This window comes from Pimephales promelas, chromosome 4 (assembly GCF_988280905.1).
Source record: "Pimephales promelas chromosome 4, fPimPro1.hap1.1, whole genome shotgun sequence".
NCBI lineage: Eukaryota > Metazoa > Chordata > Actinopteri > Cypriniformes > Leuciscidae > Pimephales > Pimephales promelas.
In genome coordinates, this window is record NC_142772.1 from 2,653,697 (window position 1) to 2,677,144 (window position 23,448).

Consider the following 23,448-nt stretch of genomic DNA (forward strand, 5'->3'; position numbering starts at 1 on the left):
TTAACAAGTTTGCTGAATAACTTTTGTAGCTTAAATACGAATCAATATATATTTAATTCATACAGTGAAATGCATTTCTACATTTGATTATTCAAATAACCCTAATGTAGGCCTTCCTGAAACGCACCGATGTTAAAATAACACTTCTTATGCTTTCAGAAGTTGAAGGGATGTTTTCTTGTCAAAAAAAGAATGTGAAAAACCTTTGTAGGATACATAATTTAAGTTTATTTTACACACTTTAAGCATTATCGCATAGCACATTATTTGCTTAAAAAAGTTATCGCATTTTTCTTCAATATCCTGCAGCCCTAGTGCATGAACAAAAGTTCACACGTGTCTAATGCTTGGCGATGTAACAAAAAAAACAACCAAAAAACCACTAAATATATATATAGTTTAAAATATCTGAATGAAAAAGCACATTCGTTTTCTCAAACCCTTGAATATATATATACGTTTATCTAAATAAAAATAGCATTTAAAGAAATTGCCTTTCCACTTGGAGATCCTCAAAATAAAGGTGGAGTGTGGAATGTGAAGCGAGCCGAGACGGAGCGCGTTATGAGGACGCTACCATCCGCACACGCTGAGGGGGGGTTAAAATCACATTTTTAGCTGCCTTGATGGTGTTTTTCATCAGCATGGCTACAGTCATTGGTCCAACACCGCCTGGAACTGGAGTGATGAAGCTGGCCTTCTTTCGAACACCTGTGGAGACAAATTACAAGTCATGCCAGAACACTCCATACAAGCAGATTTACATTACAGTCAGACCAGTAGGAGAACACCCCTCTTCATGTTGTCCCATTAACTTAAGACTTGATTAAAATACATTCAGAAAAAGAGCGAATAGAACTACATGTTAACAATTAAATTAAAGGAGTTGTTCACTTTAAAAAAAAAATTGTCCATGTCTTTCTTTCTTCAGTCGAAAAGAAATTAAGGTTTTTGATGAAAACATTCCAGGATTTTCTCCATATAATGGACTTCAATGGGGACCAAACGGTTCAAGGTTTAAAAGACAGTTTCTGTGTAAACTGCAAACTGTTCAAAGGGCTTTAAACGATTCCAGACGATGAATAAGGGTCTTATCAAGTGAAACGATCACTCATTTAATAAATAAATTAAAAAAAAATTAAGTTTTATAAGCACAAATGCTCGCCTTGCTCTGTTATGTGATGAGCGTTCGTGACTCTCCTGTTCAAACTCGTTCATCAAAATGAACAAATCTTTTCCCAAGTCAACTCGTTCGTTGAATGAACTAAATGACACGAAAAAAGATTTGTTCATTTTGATGAACGAGTTCGAACAGGAAAGTCACGAACGTGCATCACAGAACAGAGCAAGGCGAGCATTTGAGCTTATAAAACTTACACTTTGTTATTTTTTTTTAAATGATCGATCGTTTCGCTTGATAAGACCCTTATTCATCGTCTGGAATCGTTTAAAGCCCTTTGAACAGTTTGCACTGAAAGTGTCTTTTGGACCTTGAACCGTTTGGTTCCCATTGAAGTCCATTATATGGAGAAAAATCCTGGAACGTTTTCATCAAAAAAACTTAATTTCTTTTCGACTGAAGAAAGAAAGACATGGACATCTTGGATGACATGCGAGTGAGTAAATTATCAGCAAAAGTTGTTTTTTTTTTTAAAGTGAACTACTCCTTTAAATTGCAAGGCAGCATAAGTTTTAGTTTAGCTTCTGCTGCATAAGTATTGTCACGATTTGACTTCGTGTCATGTTTCGAATCAACACACCAAAAAAACATGGGTTTTGCTTAGTAAAAGGTGGCTATATTACTATATTGATATATTTAACATCACATAATACACTATATAAAGTATTTAAATTACATACTTAAGTCAATAGGATATTTTTTAAACAAAGCTTTTACAAAGTCTTAATGTTGTTTTATTGGCTCTACTTGAACAGGTTCATGCTTGATTGTTGATTATTCTCCTCATATTCTCCATTGTTGCAGCTCCTCTCTTCCCAGTCTGTCAGTAACGCTCTGTTCATCAAGCCCCTCCTTTTGAAAAGCACACTGTGCTCTGATTGGTCGGCTGGATCGGTGTGTTGTGATTGGTCGAGCGCTTCAAGTGTGTTTGGGAAATGTCCCACCCCTTTCCATAACCACCAGTTTAACACACTACTAACTAAGTGAACCAGGCCCCTCCCCTTTATTCTGCGCATGAATTATTATAATGAGGAATATTGTGTCGTGTTCGTTCCCGGAAGAAACTGTAGTGACAATGACACTGATATAGAGAATAACTGGAGCTTTTTTAACATTACACACTAACGAAAGATAAAAAAGATAAAATAAATCACCCAAGACTGATATTATAAGATATTTACAACTGTTGCCTTGCAAACACAAAGATTAAATGAACTGAGAAAGTGTGAAAGGCATTCAGCCTACTATTTTAGCAACTACAGAAAAATCACACACCTAGTTGCATTTCCTTCTTACCTTCAAAGTCCACATCACCAACAAGTCTGTCTTTGCCAGTCAAGGGGTCCAATATTCTGTTGATCCCAACATCTATAACAGCGGCGCCCTCCTTTATCATATCAGCAGTGATGAGGTTAGGAATACCTGAAGGGATCATGGTGTTCGTCAGGCACATTTTGGGGTGAACTATGCCTTTAAGATCACTTCCATTTGCAAATTGAAATCCGTACCTGCAGCAGCAACAACGATGTCCGCGATTTTTGTGTGCTGACGGAGCTGTTCTTTGGGAGTGTACCGGTGGGAGATGGTCACTGTGGCATCACCTGAAACAAAACAGGCAATTACATTCATTCCTAACCAAACCTCATCAGAAGTGGACGTGCTTTTGCTTTATTTCCTCACCTCCCGGCCGTTCGTGTTTTCCGTCTGTGTGCAACAGCATTGCGATGGGCATTCCTACGTTCTTGGAGCGACCGGCCACCAACACGTTCTTACCCAGCGTCTCTATGCCTACGCGAAAAAAAGATCAATAATTTGCATCTGACATTTTATATCATGTTTGTTCTGCCTCAATATTTGACTCTGATTTAGCCTGGATTTAGCCCCGCCCACAACATTTGAGTCTGGACTTGATCCGTTGTGAAGTACTCCCGAACCAAAGCTGTTCGGACCAATCAAATTGTCAGGGCGGGCTTTATACGGTGATGGACGGATGATCAACAGTAACGTAATCATCACGTCGCCAAAGAGCGCTTGGGTTGAATTCGTTTACATAAAGAATGGCTGCCACTGGAGAACTGAGATGTGTAGATTCAGCCATTACGTCTGTTATATTAGATCTAGACACCGTATTCATTTTAAAAGAGGAACGGAGAACCGCGATAAAGGCATTTGTCGATCCAATTGAGTGCGGAGGCATTTTCTTTCCTGGTTCGGTTAAACTCGCCCCATAATCACAGCCCAGACTCAGACTCTGACTACAATCTGAGTATGACGACATCAGGCTATACAAAAGGAGTAGTTCACTTATGAAAAAACTTTTGCTGATAATTTACTCACCCCCATGTCATCTAAGATGTCCATGTCTTTCTTTCTTCAGTCGAAAAGAAATTAAGGTTTTTGATGAAAAAATTCCAGCATTTTTCTCTATTTAATGGACTTCAATGGGGACCAAACGGTTCAAGGTCCAAATGAGAGTGTCAGTGCAAACTGTTCAAAGGGCTTTAAACGATTCCAGACGATGAATAAGGGTCTTAACAAGCGAAACGATCGCTCATCTAAAAAACAAATAAGAAAGTTTAAGTTTTATAAGCTAAAAATGGTGTGTTCTGTGACGCACGTCCGTGACTCTCCTGTTCGAACTCGTTCATCATAATAAACGAATCTTTATCCGAGTCATTTGGTTCATTCAACAAATTGACTTTGTTCATTTTGATTTAAGTTCAGTTTGTACTGAAAATGTCTTTTGGACCTTGGAACGTTTTTGGTTCCCATTGAAGTCCATTATATGGAGAAAAATGCTGGAACGTTTATCAAAAACCTTAATTTCTTTTCGAGTGAAGAAAGAAAGACGTGGACATCCTTTAAAGGTGCAGTAAGTGATTTCTGAGAAGCGCTGTTGTAATTGGATTGAACCGAGCACCAAAACTCCCTTGTAGCCAATCAGCAGCAAGGGGCGTGTCCACTCATGAGGGGGGAGTGGCCTGTGTTGCATAAGGACGAAGCGTTGTTTCACACGGCTGGCGTATTTTCTCAATTGTTTTCAATGGGAGCGGCGCGTTTTTAAAACGGCAGGCGCTGAGCGTTTTTTTTTTCACGCTGAAGCGCCCGATTGTTTTTTACTTGTTTAAGTTGAACACTGAAGAATGTTCAACTTTGGCTAAAACGCAGCACTCATCACTGTCACTTTTTACCCGGCCATCCAATCACAGTGCAGGAGGGGCGGGGCTAAACTACCCCGACCAACTGTCACAAGATTCTTTCTGTACAACAACATCAACCGAACTTTTTTAGTATGTAGTATCAGTTACAAATAAACTGTGCAGCGGATATTCTGTATCATAGCAACGAAGCGCTCAAAATGCTCTCGAGCGCCCACAACTATTGGTTGACACACGGCCTAAGGCTTGTTAGACTTCACGCGGCTCTGCGCAGACCGATCGGCGGCTGACTTGAAGCAGTGCATGCTATTTAGAAATGTTGTCTGACTTGATACAGCGCCGACACCATGTGACGTATCCCATCAAAGTACCGCGAGAGCAGGAGGCCTCTCAAGAGCGACTGCACGAACTGATGACGACAGCTGTTTCACGATTGGCCGAATCCACCACATGACAACTATCACAGGGTTTCGTGTTTATTCTCACGCCTTCAGTTACACTAATGCTCAAAAATCTGTTTTTTATAACAGTAAAATGTCTTTTCGTTTCGTCGTGATGTTGTGTTGTCATGTTTATCAAAATAAAACTGATTTAAAAAAGTAGACCCCACTTTATTGATATGATTGGCTTATGTTGAACTTTATTCTTGAACAAACAGACGCTGTATTAAGCAGTACATAAAGTATTGAATGAAAAAGTCTGTGTATGAGACAAATATTGCATTTATTTCACTTCAGCTGTGGTAAATTATGCAAACACAGAGAGTCAAAATATGAGGCTTTTTGTGAGAAAATGCAACGTTTTTCAGGGGAACGTTTTTCCTTTTTTATATTATTACTAGAGGTGAAATGTACAGCTTGTTAAAATCTATTTATTCTCTACAATGTCTAAAAGCAGCTAAGGTTTGGATTACCCTGTGCGATCAATAGTGTGTTTCTCACCTGTCCGTTTTATAATCTCCCAAACTCCCCAGGGAGTGGCCGGCAACATAGTGGTCTGATCCAGGCACATGCGACCAACATTGACCACATGGAAACCATCAACATCTTTTCCTGGGCAGACGGCATTACACACCAGTCGCTCGTCAATGTGATCTGTGTAAGAGAGGAAACCATTGAAAAAAAAAAAAAAAAAAAAAAATATCAGTCTGGATGAAGCGTTTAAGTCCATTTTAGAAACTCTAGCTTAAACTGGACTAAAAATATATAAAAAAAATTGTTTGAAATTACCATTAAGTCCATTCAGCCTAATGCAATTATTTCTAAGACCCAGTTCACAGCACTGATGATGTAATGGTCCAATAACCAACAACTAAAGAGGGACATCAACTCTTTTTTATAGGCAGGGTTATTATCATTATCTAAAACCAAAAGTATCATTATATAATAATTCAAATTATCACAAAAGTACTGGGATAAACGTTTATAGATCGGATCTAAACTAATGTTTACGGTAGCGATCAAAATAGAGTAAACTAACTTTTGCACAAAACTGATGATTGTGTCGATTGCATCGTTACACCAGTAGGTGGCGACAAGTGACCGTTAAAAAAAATGAGTCATTAAATCGTTCACTCAAGAGATCTGTTCAAAAACACTGATTCATCCAGTCAAGTCTTTATGAGTGAATCATTCATTCAATTTCAAACTGAACATTTTGTCAGAATTTGTAGTAAAATCACATTACTACATTACATTAAATCACTTTTTTTTTTGTAACAGAAATGTGTTTAATACTTATATTTATAGCTGAACGATTATGGATTCTTCCACAATTCTGAATAGACAACTAATTAGTTGTCTATTCAGAATTGTGATCAATTTTTGAAACCAAAACAATCTTAATTCTCAATGCATCCATAATCGTTCAGTATTAAAGACATTTCTGTTAATTAAAATATATATATATTTTTTTTTTTAAAATAGACAATTAGAAATGTTGCCTTGCCAATTAACTGAAACAATTTAAGTAAAGCACTGAAATTAATAACTGGAAATAAATCAGACTGAAACTAAAACCAAACCTAAATAGATTTTAAGCACATGACAGAATTACAAAAAAAAAATTAACATTAAAAGTACAAAATATGAATAAAACTAAAATGAACGCTGTTGTTATCTTCTGTTAACCCACCAGGAAGCGGAAGCTGCACCAAGAGACCGTCGACTCTGTGATCAGAGTTGAGTTTCTTGATGAGGTCGAGCAGCTCCTCCTCACTGATACTCGAAGGCTTCAAGATGGTCTCGCTGCTAATGCCTACAGAGAATAAAACAGAACAGAGATTCAATATAATGTTGTCGTGTAAAGATCAAGACAAAAGGCTGGATTACACATGCATGCATGCCTTGACGGGTCGGCTCTAGTTGCCAAAACTCAGACAACGCCTGCAGATTCTGGCACATTTCATGTGTACTGAAACTTTCTGGCGGCTGGTGAAAAATATCTGTGTCATATTTGGCATTTTCAATATCGGGTAACATGGAACTCAGTTTTTTTAGGATTGTGGCATGCTCTTCCTCAAGACATCTGTCAAGCATCCACCCTTCTCTCCATCAAAAACCTCTTAAAAACACTTAAAAAAAATCTGAATATTACTCTTTAGCTCACAATCTTTAAAGGTTCCATGACATGCTAATTTTTGTGCGCTTTGATGTAGACCTCTGCCTTGTTATGAATATTGTAAGAGATTAATGCAAGTAACCTCTGAATATTACTTTCTGTCATCTTTGATGTCGAGGTTGTTGTTTTTTTTTAATTTCTTAACCTATATTGTAAAGCGATCTGGGGTGTTGGAAAGGATATATAATTAACAATTCTTATTATAATTCATTTTAATAATCACCCAAATACAATTTAAGGATAACAGTGCTCTGTGTAAAAGTAATTATTTAATGCCAATATTAAAAGGTTGAGGCATTCTTGCACAAAAACAAACGTACAGCATAAACTTTTCATTTGAAATTGAACTCAAACAATATAATTAGTGATTAGTTAATTAGCTGATTAAATAAAAAAAAGTCTTATTTTTTTATACCCCCCCCCCCCCATATTTTTATTTATTTTTTTATTAACATTTTTTATTTTTTTTGCATGTGTATGAGGGTATGTGTGTCTATATGTAGGTATGTATGTATATATTTGTGTATGTGGATGCATGCATGCATGTATATATATATATGAATGTATGTCTATGTATATGTATGTGTATATATATATATATATGTGTGTGTATATATACATGCAGGTATGTGTGTATGAATATGTATGCACGTGTATGGGTCTATACGTGTAGGTAAGAGAGATATAGATGCATCCGTATTGCCATCTGTCGATTTTGTTTGTCTATTTGTATACGTTGGCTCCCTTTTCTCCTCTTGTATTATTATTTTGTTTGTTTGTATGTTCATTTGTTTTTGTTTTTTTTCCCTCTTACTGTTTTGTTTGTTTACTTGTACTCATTTTTTATATTGATTCCTTAATAAAATTATATATATATGAAGAGTTCAGATGCAAAAGCCTCTAAATGCCATTTGAAATTTTCTTCTTTAATGATGATTTTTATCAAACTTGTATATTTAATTTCAGTAATTTCACTTAAATAACAATTAATAGGTAATTATCATTGCCATTTAAGTGAAATTACTGAACTTAAATATACAAGCTTGATAAAAATGATCATTCTAGAAGAAAATTTCAAATGGCACTTAGAGGCTTTTGCATCTGAACTCTTCATATATATATATATATATATATATTCTAAAAGATGTCCTCTACATCATGTGTGTAATACCAGCGTCAGTAGCGTCGCTTCACTGAAACACATAAATCCTCTCCTGTGGCCTCATGGGACAGTTAAGTGTCCATTTCGTACACTTCTCCCAGCATCATGTTTCTGCATGAGCTTGTGTTCTGAATGACTTGAAGTCTGGTAGTGTGTATTTAGTTCATGATGCACAAAGTTGCAAGTGTATGATGCCTAGTGTTTTAAAACGTTATGTAGGGTATTCCAGCCTTAATACTAAAAAACACTGAGGAAAATGTGCATTTATGAGAAAATGTGGATGTACTAATGCCACTAGTGACCAATGTAAGGCCCCTCACCAGCGTGAGGACGTGTAAGGAGTCATATGTACACTCAAAATAGATTTGCACACTGTATTCACGGTGGAAAGTGACACTCATCGCTTACATAGACATGCTACAGCAATACCGAGACTCAGCTGCTTTTCAGATACTATCCATTCTGATTAATCCATTTAAAGAAAGCATTAAAGGGTTAGTTCACCCAAAAATTCTGTAATATTTATTTGGATAAAGGATATGTGAAGTGTAATTGAATTGTTTAGTTGGTCTCACGTCCCGTTGAATAACATGGGGAGGCGGGGTTTATGACCTATACTAGGACCGGCCACCAGGGGGCGATCAAGACATTTTGGCTTCACTTTTGAGGGCTTCACTTTTGAAGTCTCCCTGTGGTGAAAATCAAGCTTTTAATGTTGTTTATATGTCTATGTGGTGTTTTAATATGCGTTAAGACAAACCATGTGTAAAATCATAAGTCGACAGCATTTCTGAGTATTAGAAAGACAGTCCAGATCCAACTCCTCCCACCTTACATATAACCTACCCAGCTCCACCCCTCAGAGCTGGATCCGCCCCCTGGATCTTGTGTACTGCAATGAGGTGCTACTGATCTCATTGGTCAGATATTTTTTGAAGCGGTGCGACAAACTAAAAAAAATTTACCCGAGGCAGTTTTTAAAAAAATGACGCTTTTACGCGTGGCGTTTTTCGCGTCACACTCACGTTGGTGCCCTTTGTTTAGTCACGAGGCGTTAGACATCAGCGAATATCGCGCGTGAAATTCGTCGCGGTGTGAACGGGCCTTTAGGTTGAAAACGGTGTCGTGTAAACAGCCCCTTGATATCTGATTGCACCTGACGACAACCTTGTCTGGTCGAAACGTCACAGTTCGTTAAAGTTTGATGGGAGCCGATAACTCGTATCTTACCCACTTCTGCTGCTGCGCGGGTCTTGTTGAGAACGTACGAGTGACTGGCTGGATTGTCTCCCACCAACACTACGCTCAGGTGAGGTCTTCGGTTCCCCGCGGACACCCACTCCTCCACGTCGGCACGCGCCTCGTTACGGATCTGACGGGCCAGTTTTCTGCCCGAGATGATCACAGCATCTTGTCTGGAAAATAAAAGGAGGGCAAATTTTCACTGCCATAATTTTGCTTCTGATCTGAACACTTTTTCCACCAGGTGAAATTTAATCGGTAACACTTTACAACAAGATTCATTAATTGTGTTTGTATTAACAATGTATTGCTCATGGTTTGTTCGTGTCCCCTATGTCATCCAAGATGTCCACGTCTTTCTTTCTTTAGTCAAAAAGAAATTAAGGTTTTTGTTTTTGATGAAAACATTCAGGGATTTTTCACCATATAATGGACTTCAGTGGGGACCAAACGGTTCAAGGTCCAAATGAGAGTTTCAGTGCAGCTTTAAACGACACCAGACGATGAATAAGGGTCTTATCAAGGACCCTTCGAGTCATGACTCAAAAAGATGCGTTCATTTTGATGAACGAGTTCAAACAGGAGAGTCACGAACGCGCATCACAGAACAGAGGAAGGCGAGTATTTGTGCTTATAAAACTTAAACGTTTATTTATTTTTTAAATGAGCGATCATTTCGCTAGATAAGACCCTTATTCATCGTCTGGTGTCGTTTAAAGCCCTTTGAAGCTGCAGTGAAACTCTCATTTGGACCTTGAACCGTTTGGACCCCATTGAAGTCCATTATATGGAGAAAAATCCTGGAATATTTTCATCAAAAACCTTTATTTGTTTTCGACTGAAGAAAGAAAGACATGGAAATCTTGGATGACATGGGGGTGAGTAAATTATCAGCAAAAGTTTTTTTAAAAGTGAACTACTCCTTTAACAAGATTTGAAGAAAGTATATGTTGAAAATGAAATTAACATTAACAAATATTAATGAATGCTGTATACGTGCAGTTCATTATTAGATCATGTTAACTAATGAACCTTAATGTAAAGTGTTACCAATTTATCTGTTCATACAATATCCTCAAACACTCCATGAAACCAGCGATTGACACTGGCAGTCGAACATTCACAGCTGTGATCTAAAGATAAGCTCTGCGCTGGTGAGATAGACTCGTCTAAATGAAGACATGTGGACAATAACTGAAGACAACAGGCCACATTGAAGAATGTCAGAGTATTCTTGCATCACTTGTAAAGAGCGACTTCTAAATTGTTAAATGTAGGAGCCGTTACCCAATAGCAACAAACATATTTATATTTTTATAGCGGTCCATGCAAATATACTCAACACAGTTTTACATGATGTTTTGATAAGGTATATTTTCAATCAGAAGTCAAACTGTATGAAGAGCAAGGCACGGCAAGTTTATTTATAACATTTCATACACTATGGCAATTCAAAGTGATTTACATAGAGAGGAAATAATCACAAAATAAAAGCAATGAAATTTCAAATAGTTATTCAAAAACTTGAATTATAACCATCACACTATATCAATTCATAGAGCTTTGCATAGAAAATAGACAAAATAAAAGCAGGGGGAATTAAAGCAGTTATAAAAGAAATTAAAGGAGATAAATTATACAGTTATAAAATGGATTAAAACAGTAAAAAGATGATACATAGAAATATCATATTTTGACTCTGAAATTTCCGAATGAAAGCGATAGACATGGAGTCCTGGACAATGCGTACTTCGATAAAATGCATCTATGCCGATTTCGATAGAGTCATCTGCTGTTAAGGCGACAACCAATGGAAGATTTAAGAATCCACAAATTGTTTTCTCAAACAAAATTAGCTTTTCCCATGATCACAAATTTATTTTTTGTGATTTCGACATAAAAGTTGATTACTCGAAACACTTTGAAAGTTGGCGTGATAGTCATTTCTTCCCTATTGTAATGTATATACACAAATAAAACGTAGAAAACAATCAAGAAACAAACAATGTAGGCGGGACTTGGATCACTGTGATTTGCTATTGGTGGATCTCGTGTGAGTGACATGTTGTCCCGCCCACGCGGCAGTAAACACGTCATCAGAGATGAGATGTCCTTTCAAGAGTGTTTTTGTTTTGTTTTTTTAAGATTATGAGGTCACATGACCTAAAGAAAAAATGTGCACGGATAAAAACTGATAATGGACGATTTTGATTTCATAGTGACTTTAATTTACGCATTTAATCACGTGTGTATAATTTTGTCAGCACAGCTAAATTAGTTCCACTAAATCACTGACGACGTGGAGCATAAATGAAAACGGGTCCGTGCTCAATTTGAGCCATCATGCATAACGATCACTACAAATCATCTACACATGAGCACAGAAATTAGAAACTTGACGCCGGCTGCATGCAAGCAGTTTGTGACATTACATCAGCCGCGCGCGCTGATCGGGGGCGCGCAGATGAAGCGAACAATTAAACCGGCTTTTGTTACGTAACATAACCAAACCATCGAGAGGAAGTCTCATGTGACATGCTTTTACAAATAAACCAGGTGAAATACTGAGAGAATTACAACAGAGGCACAACTAATAAAGATTTACAGTTCCACTGTAGTTATATATGACAACCAGTAGAGCGGATCAACACAGTGACATTATTCTTATTCTAACTTATTCTATATACGAATGAGAGAGGACAGCTCTTAGACACTTACCTTGAAGATGACAAATGAAAACTACATGCCTGATGATGAAAATGACGGCATAGTTTCCGCAACGCCCGGAGTGTAGCCATGGTGCTTAATATAAAGAAATACGAGTAAAATATTAAAAACAGCTAAGGCGTACGTGTGTGACCCAAAACAGATCAGGGGGAAATAAGGCAGAAATGTGTTCACATACTCACATTTGGAGTACGTTTTTAACCCCAGTGCCCTCCCTAATGCGTGGCTACTGGCTATCTAGCGTCACTACATGATCCCCGATGGGAAACTAACTACCGCCCCTTGATTCGAAATGCGCATGCGCAGTGTTAATATAAGGTTTGGCAGACGGGCGAATTTTAACTTGTTGTACTAATAATTGTTATGTAATTGTAGTTAAAAGTACCAAACAAAATCGTAACAATATCCGATTCCTATAGATGAGGAGTCAACTTTGTCAGCAGCGTTTTATTTCTATGGTTTCATATCACTTAAAGGGAACCAATCGTAGACATTTCCTGAATCTGTCTACTACGCCTACTTATATATCTTTCGTCTGTGAAACATCGACCTTCGAAGAGTAGGCCTACTTATAAATAGTGTTTAAAGGCCTTTGAGGATTAATTTTATCCCAGTAGACATTGGTATCGCCTTATAAAAGTTTTAAGAGGAAAGAAAAGAAGCGGATATGAGTTTCTTGTTGTAAGTATTTAGCCGATGCGACCGTTTATACTTTCTTTTTCATAATAGCGTATTGCTGATAATGTGTAATGTGGAAGTTCACCCAGCAAAAAATAAATAAATGAATAAACCAAATAACATTTCCGATAACAATAAACTTTTAAAACTAACAACATTTCCGGTCGACATATCTGTTCCTGTGTTCGGAATATGGCGTAAACATATGCTCTGGTCAATACACAAGCATGAAAAGTTCCTTTAATTAGGATATGGAAGAATTTTTGTTTAGCAATCTATGATCCATCTTTTCTTTGAATGTGTATATTCGAGATGATTTGGGTTGGATATGTCTTTATTTCATTTCTAAGCTGTAACGTTAATGCAAATTCATCTGTCTGACGTCATATTCTTTCGAAAAGTATAAAAAAAAATCATACAACTTTTTATTTTACTTGGGAAATATCACATTCATGTGACGAAACGGGCTAAGCATAACTGTGAACATTATATAAAATAAATAAAAAAAATGACACTGCTTTAGATAATATTAAAAAGTCACTTAAACTTTTTTTACTCCTGGCATACATTATTTCCCCTAATACATGTACGCTTTTCTGTATAAAAAGCATGAAAGTTTGACTCAGCGTTTTTTGAATTGCAAATCTTCTTTTCAGTTCTAACCCTCGTGTTCAGTTGATATATATTGTGTAATCAATTTTAACCACATCTCTGCATTTTTCTCACTTGATGCAACATGTGACTTATTTTGTTACCATTGTAGTGGAAACCGTTCATCAAAGACATTCAAGCCCAAGAAAAATATCCCAGAAGGCTCTCACCAGTATGAACTTCTGAAACATGCAGAAGCCACTTTAGGAAGTGGTAATCTTCGAGCGGCCGTGATGTTACCGGAGGGAGAAGACCTTAATGAATGGATTGCAGTCAATAGTGAGTGTGTATGGAAGTATTGATGAGAAAATGATGATTATAACATTTAACCCTTACCCATTTATTTCAGCTGTGGACTTTTTCAACCAGATCAACATGCTCTATGGCACTATCACTGAATTTTGCACAGAAACCAGTTGCTCTGTTATGTCTGCAGGACCCAGGTAAAATAATTCAGTGTCTATTCAGTGCTTTAGTATTTTCCCTTTAACATAATGACAAATGAATAGTAGGCTAAAAAACTGGTAGCATAGATAATTACGCTGCCTTGTTCATTAAAACATAAATATTTATATAGTTAGTCAAGTAGTTCACTTTAAAAATAAAAACTTTTGCTGATAATTTACTCACCTCCATGTCATTCGAGATGTCCATTTCTTTCTTTCTTCAGTCGAAAAGAAATTAAGGTTTTTGATGAAAACATTCCAGGATTTTTCTCCATATAATGGACTTCAATGGGGTCCAAACGGTTCAAGGTCCAAATGAGAGTTTCAGTGCAGCTTCAAATGGCTTTAAACGACACCGGACAAGTCATTTGGTTCATTGAATGAACTAAATGACTCGAAAAAAGATTCGTTCATTTTGATGAACGAGTTCGAACAGGAGAGTCACGAACGCGCAACACAGAACAGAGCAAGGCGAGCATTTGAGCTTATAAAACTTAGTTTTTTATTTATTTTTTAAATGAGCGATCGTTTCGCTAGATAAGACCCTTAATCATCGTCTGGAATCATTTAAAGCCCTTTGAACAGTTTGCATTGAAACTCTCATTTGGACCTTGAACCGTTTGGTTCCCATTGAAGTCCATTAAATGGAGAAAATCCACCAAAAACCTTAATTTCTTTTCGAATGAAGAAAGAAAGACATGGAGATCTTGGATGACATGGGGGTGAGTAAATTATCAGCAAAAGTTTTTTTTAAAAAGTGAACTACTCCTTTAACCAAGTTTACACACACACACACACAAACACACACAAAGCTTTAGGTTAGATGTGATTAATCACAATCGATTTGACTTTACTTTACAAAAAAAATGTATGTCTTGCCGGATAAATCAATAGGTATGAATATCACTGGGCAGACGGGACCAACATCAAAAAACCCATCAAGTGTTCAGCGCCCAAGTACATTGACTACTTGATGACCTGGGTTCAGGATCAGCTGGATGACGAAACCCTCTTCCCGTCCAAGATCGGTTCGTTTGATCCAATCCATTTGTTCTGAAACCTTTTTCACACAGGCTCGGCCACATAAAGAACTTGTCAGATTAACTTTACTCCTTGCAGGCGTTCCGTTTCCCAAGAACTTCATGTCCGTGGCGAAGACTATTCTGAAGCGTCTGTTCAGGGTTTATGCTCATATTTACCACCAGCACTTTGACTCGGTCATGCAGCTTCAGGAGGAAGCTCACCTCAACACCTCCTTCAAGCATTTTATCTTCTTTGTACAGGTCAGTGCATTAACACACATCCACTAGTTCCTATAGTTAAGTTTTATTTAGAGTTTGAAAGGGCAGTATATTGAAGAATAAAACACTGAAATGTTTCAACATACTCAGATAAAAACGGAATGTAAAACAGATATACATACACAGTAAAACAGATATGCAGAGGGATAGGTCACGATATGTATGGGCAAGACTCTTCTTGAACTGATTACTATTTTTGATTTCTTTTTAGGAGTTCAATCTCATCGACCGCAGAGAGCTGGCACCCCTTCAGGACCTTATTGAGAAACTAGGCAGCAAGGATAGATAGAAACTGGTATTAATACCGTATTCGGCAGCCTTGATGCGTTTTCCAGAGAGCCTTTCTTTTTTCCTGTTCACTTTTTGGAAACTGAAATTGCTGTTTGTGCACAGTGATGGTTTTTGCAATATCTCAACTGTGCTTCCCCAAGTCTTTTTGAAAACTCTTGATTTATGTGTGAATTTTTTCTGGTTTCTGTTGTCAGTATTACACTGTAGCCTTTATTTTTTGACATGGATTGGTGATGGACTGGGATGTGAAACCATATCAGAGTTTAGTTTTTATGGGAGTAGAACTAAAACCTGCTTTTTATTGTTTTGGTGGAAAAAAGAGAGAGGTTTATTTTATTTGTACTTTTTTATTGTTTTGTACAAGTTTGAAGACAAATGTTTTTTTTTAATGTTTTTATTTCTTATGTGATTGCATATTCAACAGTGAACCTTTCCAATGAGATTTATTTCCAGCAGTGTTTCATGCTAAATTTTATTTTTCCTTTGTGATTTTATTTGTTGTCACAATAATGTAGCCAATGAAGTTGTTAAAGATTCCCAAATGCTTTTTAAATGATGAAATGGTTATTCATTAATACTTGCTGAACTTTTTATCTTAATGTATTTTGCGTTGTTGGCATTTTAAGACATTTTACAAAAAAGTGCGCTGTAACAAGTATTCTATTAAAGGATGTTTCTGTTCTTTTAACGTTGTTGTAAGGTTGGTAAGTTTCAAACATTTTATTTTTTGCGATTTGCCAAATGTAAAAGGACTTTTATTTTGACATTTCACGTTCCTTAAAAAAAGAAAGAACTTTTATTTTGAAACGTACAACATGCCGTAACCGGAAGTGCGCTTTTGCTAAGTTAGTGGGCGCGAATAAAATGGTCAAAACGGTCTTGCATATGAATGATGTAAATGATATTTTTCTGTAATATGTTAGGGATGAGTGTGAGAAAGACAATACGTCTTTTCTCGAGCTCTTCTCTTCACCGCTTGACGTGCAAACAAATTAGAACAAGCGGTCAAATAAAGAGGGTCTCGATCGAAGGAAACATTGGTATGTTTTGTTTGTTTATATAGTTTATTTTTTACATTATTAATGCTTTACTTGTGGTTATAAGGTACGTAATGCAATTTAGAAAGAAAAAATCGTTAATGAGTGTGTTTTAGTTGTGAATAATGTGTCTGGAATTTATTGTTACCAATGTTTTAATAATATAAAGCCTTTTTACCCGGCCAACAAAGCCTCTTGTGTGTCTTCTGAATCTCTCAAGCGGTCGGAAAGTCAACATTTGCCAGGCTGTTGCAGAAAACAGAACAGGACTGGGAAGTGATAGCAGAGCCCATCAGCAAATGGCAAAATGTGGACCAAACCGACCAGGTCAGTGTTGACTAGTCATAGATAGACATAAATTTAAAGTGACAGTACACCCCAAAAATGAAATTACGTCATTAATTACTCGGCCTCATGTCGTTACAAACCCGTAAGACTGTCGTATCTTCGAACATAAAATATCTTTTTTGATGAAATCTGAGAGATTTCAGTCCCTCCATTGACAGCTACGCAACTACCACTTTGACTCTTCAAAAAGTTCATAAAGAGATCATAAAACTAATCCATATGAACTGTTCAATGTGTGCTTTGTCTTGTTCTGTGTAGAAGACCGAACACTGTTCTCCGCAGCCAACCAGTAACCTGTTACAGATGATGTATCATGATCCGAAACGCTGGTCCTACACGTTCCAGACCTTCTCCTGCATGAGTCGCATGCGCTCGCATCTTCAGCCGCTGTCTGCCGGATCACGTCAGTCCTCGGGCTCGCCGGTGCGCGTGTACGAGCGCTCGGTCTACAGTGACAGGTGATGGACACACACTTCTCACTCAGAGTCTCAGTTAAAAATTAATATCCTAACTCCACAAAAAATGCTAAAAACTGTCTTAACGTTAGGGCAACCCCAATGCTGTCCTAACTTCAAAGTTATTTTGTAAGCCAACTGTAACTTAGCAATTTTTAAGAAAAAAAATTTAATTTTGTCAGAAAAAAATATAAAATAAAGTATTTTTTTTTTTTTTTAGAAAAAATTAAAAATTAAAAAAAAAAAGTAATTTAGAAAAAAATTCAAATTAAAGTGTCAGAAAAAAATTATATTTTCTTTCTGGCTACTTTTCAGAAATTACATTTACTTCTTTTGATGGTCAGATATTAATAACAATAAAATATTGTTCCTGTTATTAAATGCTAAAAAGGACCATTTGAGTAATTATTTTTTTAGGTAATAATAAATTAATATTAATTAATTAGTTATAACATATAGTTATTAAATGCTAAAAAGGACCATTTAGAATCTTAGAGTAATTATTTTTTAAGGTAATATTATACTTTAAAAGATTTTACTTGAATGTAATATTTTTGGACACTAAGTACAATTAAATGAAAATGTATTATAGTTTTATGTATATTAAATGCTGAACTTTAGTGTTTTTTGAGCCACTTATGTAATTTTTTACTATTGTCTATTAAATATGGTTTAAGTGCACTACTGAGTGTACGGTCAAGCGTTTATGGTAAACTAAAATATACTGAAATATACTTTCATCTCATCTATTAAACCTTGTGTCATGAATTTAAAATATTTGTAATGCTAATTACACATTTGTATAGTTGCAATTTAGTCCATTTAAATTATATGAACTTTAAATGCAATATTGATTAAAACACTAAAGTTAAATAATCAAGTTCTTCACATGTGCTTTAGTATAGTTAGTATAACATAGTTGACATCAAAACATTATTAAAACAATGTACTTTAAAGTGAAACTTTTAACTTGACATGATCACAAAGTGCACTTAAATGTGTTAAACTCTTTAAGTGGCCTTTTATTTAATTGATAATATGATATTATCTGCAAGTACGGGTTTTAAAAGTATATACTTTAAGATTTGATGCACATTCAATACAGTTAAGCACAATTCTTTGCCAAAAGTATATTATGATTATGATTAAATATGTTCATTTTCACTGCTACATGTATATCCTCCTCTCTCAGGTACATCTTTGCTTTGAATATGTTTGAGCTGGGCTGTATAAACTCAACAGAGTGGGCTGTGTATCAAGATTGGCACTCGTTTCTGGTGGAGCAGTTTGGTCATCGAGTTCAACTGGAAGGCATCATATATCTCCGAGCATCTCCACAGGTCTGCACTGCTTTCATCAGGTCACGGTGATGAAGATGATGATGGTCAAACATGCACACGAGAAGTGCTGTCAGGTTTTACGATTGTTCCATCATGGATGCTGATTGGTCCATGCAGTGTTCAGGTCGTGCTATAGGCTGTGTCTGAAACCTAAAGCCTGATTGGTCAGTGAGTTCACATTCATAATTAACTAACCAAATGTGACCCTGGACCAAAAAACCAGTCACATGGGTCATTTTTTTGAAATTGAGATTTATACATCACATGAAAGCTGAATAAATAAGCTTTCCATTGATGTGTGGTTTTGATAGGATTGGGCAATATTTGGCTGATATACAACTATTGGAAAATCAAGAAAAATAAAAGAAAAATGTATCATTTTGAGCCATACAATGTAGTATGGATCAAAATTACCACAAATACACCAATGCAACTTCTGACTGGTTTTGTGATGCAGGGTCACATGTTGCACTTTTAAATGCTCAACAAACTCAAGCGTTTGAGCAACCAAACACGCATCTCCAATTTTTTTTTTTATTAATTACTGAGTGTTTACTTTTTAATGCTCAACAATATCGCGGTAAACATAAGATAATTATTATGGACGCTGGGTCTTGTTTACTAATACTTTTGTGAATTATTTGCACTTATACATGTACATTTTATTTAACTGGTTAATCAGTGGATTATTTCTTCAGTAAATTGATAAAAAGCCAAATATTAATGTATTTTGTTTTTATAAATTGCTAATTGCAATGAGAGGAACACATTAACAGAAAGGTCAAGAGTGAAAAGATCAAAGTATCAAATATTACAGTATTTATATACGTGTACTTTTTAACCAGTGGATTATTTCTTCAGTTAATGGGGGAAAAAGGCAAATATTAAAGGACCACTGATTCTAACACTAATTTCAGGGTCATAAATGATCTGACACCATATTTATTAGTCGTAACATAGTCAGCAAAGGATACTTTTGGGTTTTTTTAAGCATTCAGATGAGGGATTGTGATGACTTGTTTCCTTCCAATCTGTGAAGGCTTAAAGGGATACTCCACTTTTTTTGTAAATAGGCTCATTTTACCACTCCCCCAGAGTTTTACCGTTTTCGAATCCATTTAGCCGATTTTCTTATTTTTAGAAGAATATCAGTAACCAGACAGTTTCTGGTCTCATTGACTTCCATAGTAGGAAAAAAAATATACTATGGAAGTCAATGAGACCAGAAACTGTCTGGTTACTGATATTCATCTAAATATCAGAAAATCGGCTGAATGGATTCGAAAACGGTAAAACCCAACTGTTTAACTCTGGGGGAGTTGTAAAATGAGCCTATTTCCAAAAAAAGTGGAGTATCCCTTTAATTTTTCAGTTTTCGGACACAACAATGATCAAAACACCTGTTGGTCAGAAATTAAGCTTAGTTTACATGTCAGAAACATTTATTTGTCTTACATAAACATGTCTTGAAAGGTCTGTAAGATAAATGTGACTTCAAAATGAATGTGAAGTTAATGGACTTGTTAGAATTAATTATAAGTTGCTGAACTTCACCGTTGTGTTCTGCAGACCTGCATGGAGAGGCTAGGCAGAAGAGGTCGAGTGGAGGAACAGGGAATTCAGCTCGACTACCTCCAGAAACTGCACACGCGACACGAAGACTGGCTCCTCCACAAGACCACGAGGTGAGTTAGGTTATTCATCCAATGCAATGCAGATTGTATGCATTCAATTTCTTGTCAAATAAACAAAATACACAGGGGAAAAAAACACTGTAGTATTGATTTTTTTTTTTTTTTTTTTGAGGGGGAAAAAATCTATACTAGTGTTTTTTTGTTTATTTGACAAGAAATGTAATGTGTACAATATGCATTGAATTATACGGAGGCGTATTGCATTCACTTGAAGAAAAAAAATCTACTCTGTTTTTCTGAATTAATGAGTTAATTTTTCATGGAAATTTTTTTTTGCTCTGTTTTTCTGAATTAATGAGTTAATTTTTCATGAGAAAAAAAGTTTTTGCTCTGTTTTTCTGAATTAACGAGTTAATTTTTCATGGAAATTTTTTTTTGCTCTGTTTTTCTGAATTAATGAGTTAATTTTTCATGAGAAAAAAAATTTGCTCCGTTTTTCTGAATTAATGAGTTAATTTTTCATGAGAAAAAAAGTTTTTGCTCTGTTTTTCTGAATTAACGAGTTAATTTTTCATGGAAATTTTTTTTTTTGCTCTGTTTTTCTGAATTAATGAGTTAATTTTTCATGAGAAAAAAAATATTTTTCTCTGTTTTTCTGAATTAATGAGTTAATTTTTCGTGAGAAAAAAAGTTTTTGCTGTTTTTCTGAATTAACGAAATGAATTAATTTAAAAAAACAGAGCAAAAACTTTTTTTCTCATGAAAAATCAACTCATTAATTCAGAAAAACAGCAAAAAAAATTCTCATGAAAAATTAACTCATTCATTCAGAAAAACAGAGCAAAAACTTTTTTTTCTCATGAAAAAATAACTCGTTAATTCAGAAAAACAGAGCAAAATTTTTTTTTCAATTTTCAAAAGTATCATAAGAAACCATTGCTTTTGGCAAACGCAGCTCTGAACAATGCTTAATAAGAGACAGTAAAGCATCATATGTTTTGAGTTATTTCACAATAAACTAATTGAAATTGTAGCTTACATAGTTTGTGCAATTAAATTGAATATTGAAAGTTCACTAAGTTCTATCCTGTAACTAATTTTAATTTTTTACTTGTTATGGGTGTCACAGTGACTGTAGTCCAACCAGACATGACATATTTTGTAGATTTCCATAGTTATCACTACAAGTGAACATTTTAACCATAAGGAAAAAGGTGTATTGAATGTTAAAATGTCTTTCAAATATAATATTATCCATTTTACTCTCAATAATTTAAAACATTTTAAAATGTAAAAGGTTAGTTTAGAGGTATCGTATTGGTATTGGCGATACTGACCTTGAAAGTATCGGTATCGAAAATAAAATAAGAGGTATCGCCCTTCCTTAAAAGTCAGTACTCGTACTCTACATGCTCACAGCAGAACGGAGACCCTAAAGGTACATTTGTGATGGGGAAAAAATACATATATTTCAATATTTTCCCTGAGAAAGTTTGCGTTCACTCTCAAAGAACACAAACGTTTGAAATAAAGATTTTTCCCTCACCATGTCCCTTTATAGGCTCCAGATTTTAGGAAACAAATGATCAACAGTGTTCAATCCGTCTGTAAATCAGCTGTAAAAGACAACAGTATTTTATTAGAGCTCTTCTTTCTTCACACAGGGTTCATTTCGAGCACCTGGCGAAGGTGCCTGTGCTGGTTATAGATGCGGAAGTGGAGTTCGAGAAGGACCCGAAGGTGCAGGACGATCTCTTAACAAAGGTACGCCTTTCTCAGGGAAAAGACACATTTCTGGGATTATTAGATTTTTTTTGTGCATTACACAAATGCTTGTTTGTATCCCTCATGAATAAGTGTCTGCTTGAATAAATATAAATGTACTTAAAGGGATAGTTCACTTTGAAATGAATTTTTAGTATGTTGTATCTTACCTCAAGAGCATCCAAGATGTAGGTGTCTTTGTTTCCACAGTATTTTCAATTTTGATATTTTTAGGTCAAACCGTTCTTCTCTATCAGTAATATAATGGAGGTCTATGGTCACCACCTCGAAGAGCATGCACAGAGAAGTCCAAATTAAACATGATTTAATGACTCGTAAATGGTCTAAGACACGAAACAAGCGGTTTGTGTGAGAAAACGAACAGTATTTATATCGTTTTTACCTCTTGTAACCACAGCCACGTCCAAGTGATCTGAGGGCGCGGGCGCTTTGTGGCTGTGGTTAAGAGGTAAAAACGATATAAATAATGTTCGTTTTCTCACACAAACCGCTCGTTTCGTGTCTTAGACCATTTACGAGTCATTAAATCATGTTTAATTTGGACTTCTCTGTGCATGCTCTTTGAGGTGGTGACCATAGACCTCCATTATATGACTGATAGACAAGAACGGTTTGACCTAAAAATATCAAAGTTGAAAATACTGCGGAAACAAAGACACCTACATCTTGGATTCCCCTTTAAATGTGTTTTATTTTCTACATATAGTATGTTGACACTATGGAAACTTGTTTCTGCCAGAGAATAAATGCAAAACTGTGCAAATTTCCTTTTTAAGAGCAAAAAACAATAAATTGATATAAACTTGGGAAAAAAGTCAGTAGTCATCAAAAGTCACGATTCCCTTTTTAATTCCATGATTGTAACAAAAGTGCCGGAATTGAGAGATAAACACACAATTACGTTTTTTAATTTTTTTATTACGTGGCGGAAAGAAGCTTCAATATGACACGCATCCCAGAAGCAACGTATTGAGTGTGTGTTTTCTCCTGATCTAGATTAGACATTTTTTCAGTGATTTATAAACGGCACCGTGGGACCGAAGCCCAAGGATTGTTATATATGGACCATTTCTCTGTAGGACAACTGAATGCAGAAGATCTTCATCTCTAATGTGGTTTTCTCAATGTTTACAAAGATGAAGTTGATTGGTTGATGTTGGCACAGAAATAACACATGACCAATAATGGCTCACTTTAGCAGGAAGCCAATCCGTAATGCGTCAAGATGTTCAGCATTGTTGTTATGAAACTGTACTGTGACGTGTATATATGTTATGTTTTATAACCTATAACCAGACCTAACTTCTATAAGTGGGATATTTTTTGTGTTGTTGTTTTTAATTCTTAACTTATTTCAGTAAACCTACATACCTTAAAAGTGTTTGAATCAAGTG

The 23,448-nt window shown here is 35.8% G+C and overlaps 3 protein-coding genes across 4 annotated transcripts; 2 read left to right on the forward strand and 1 right to left on the reverse strand.

The window, feature by feature from the left end:
* Positions 1 to 502: 502 nt before the first annotated feature.
* Positions 503 to 12,361, reverse strand: mthfd2 (methylenetetrahydrofolate dehydrogenase (NADP+ dependent) 2, methenyltetrahydrofolate cyclohydrolase). Of its 2 annotated transcripts, XM_039662152.2 has the most exons (9): positions 12,271 to 12,361; positions 12,080 to 12,163; positions 9,350 to 9,534; positions 6,472 to 6,594; positions 5,280 to 5,432; positions 2,861 to 2,968; positions 2,689 to 2,781; positions 2,477 to 2,602; positions 503 to 711 (listed from the first exon to the last, which is right to left on the reverse strand). In XM_039662152.2, exons 2-9 carry the CDS (start codon positions 12,157 to 12,159, stop codon positions 563 to 565), a joined length of 1,017 nt encoding a protein of 338 aa, XP_039518086.2. In that variant the 5' UTR covers positions 12,160 to 12,163; positions 12,271 to 12,361; the 3' UTR covers positions 503 to 562. The 2 variants fall into 2 exon arrangements, with proteins under 2 accessions (XP_039518086.2, XP_088985941.1); XM_089129815.1 differs by lacking the exon at positions 12,271 to 12,361 and having other exon boundaries at positions 12,080 to 12,260.
* Positions 12,362 to 12,618: 257 nt separating this feature from the next.
* mob1a (MOB kinase activator 1A) lies at positions 12,619 to 15,639 on the forward strand. The gene is made up of 6 exons (XM_039662161.2): positions 12,619 to 12,769; positions 13,530 to 13,696; positions 13,767 to 13,860; positions 14,758 to 14,891; positions 14,983 to 15,146; positions 15,376 to 15,639. The coding sequence occupies exons 1-6, from the start codon at positions 12,756 to 12,758 to the stop codon at positions 15,451 to 15,453; spliced, it is 651 nt and encodes a 216-aa protein (XP_039518095.1). The 5' UTR covers positions 12,619 to 12,755; the 3' UTR covers positions 15,454 to 15,639.
* A 563-nt stretch (positions 15,640 to 16,202) lies between these two features.
* Positions 16,203 to 23,435, forward strand: dguok (deoxyguanosine kinase). The gene is made up of 7 exons (XM_039662169.2): positions 16,203 to 16,495; positions 16,713 to 16,819; positions 17,099 to 17,298; positions 18,488 to 18,635; positions 20,205 to 20,320; positions 21,934 to 22,033; positions 23,051 to 23,435. Exons 1-7 carry the CDS (start codon positions 16,354 to 16,356, stop codon positions 23,075 to 23,077), a joined length of 840 nt encoding a protein of 279 aa, XP_039518103.2. The 5' UTR covers positions 16,203 to 16,353; the 3' UTR covers positions 23,078 to 23,435.
* The last annotated feature ends 13 nt before the right edge of the window (positions 23,436 to 23,448 follow it).

Coding starts and splice junctions, on each gene's coding strand:
- mthfd2 (XM_039662152.2), bottom strand. CDS start 12,159: ATGGCTACACTCCGGGCGTTGCGGAAACTATGCCGTCATTTTCATCAT. Junction 9,535..12,079: donor TTTCATTTGTCATCTTCAAG/GTAAGTGTCTAA, acceptor TTTATTTTCCAG/ACAAGATGCTGTGATCATCT. Junction 2,969..5,279: donor GGAGATTATAAAACGGACAG/GTGAGAAACACA, acceptor TTTTTCGCGTAG/GCATAGAGACGCTGGGTAAG.
- mob1a (XM_039662161.2), top strand. Junction 13,861..14,757: donor GTTATGTCTGCAGGACCCAG/GTAAAATAATTC, acceptor ATAAATCAATAG/GTATGAATATCACTGGGCAG. Junction 15,147..15,375: donor ATTTTATCTTCTTTGTACAG/GTCAGTGCATTA, acceptor ATTTCTTTTTAG/GAGTTCAATCTCATCGACCG.
- dguok (XM_039662169.2), top strand. CDS start 16,354: ATGATATTTTTCTGTAATATGTTAGGGATGAGTGTGAGAAAGACAATA. Junction 20,321..21,933: donor CTCCTCCACAAGACCACGAG/GTGAGTTAGGTT, acceptor TTCTTCACACAG/GGTTCATTTCGAGCACCTGG. Junction 22,034..23,050: donor AGGACGATCTCTTAACAAAG/GTACGCCTTTCT, acceptor CTCCTGATCTAG/ATTAGACATTTTTTCAGTGA.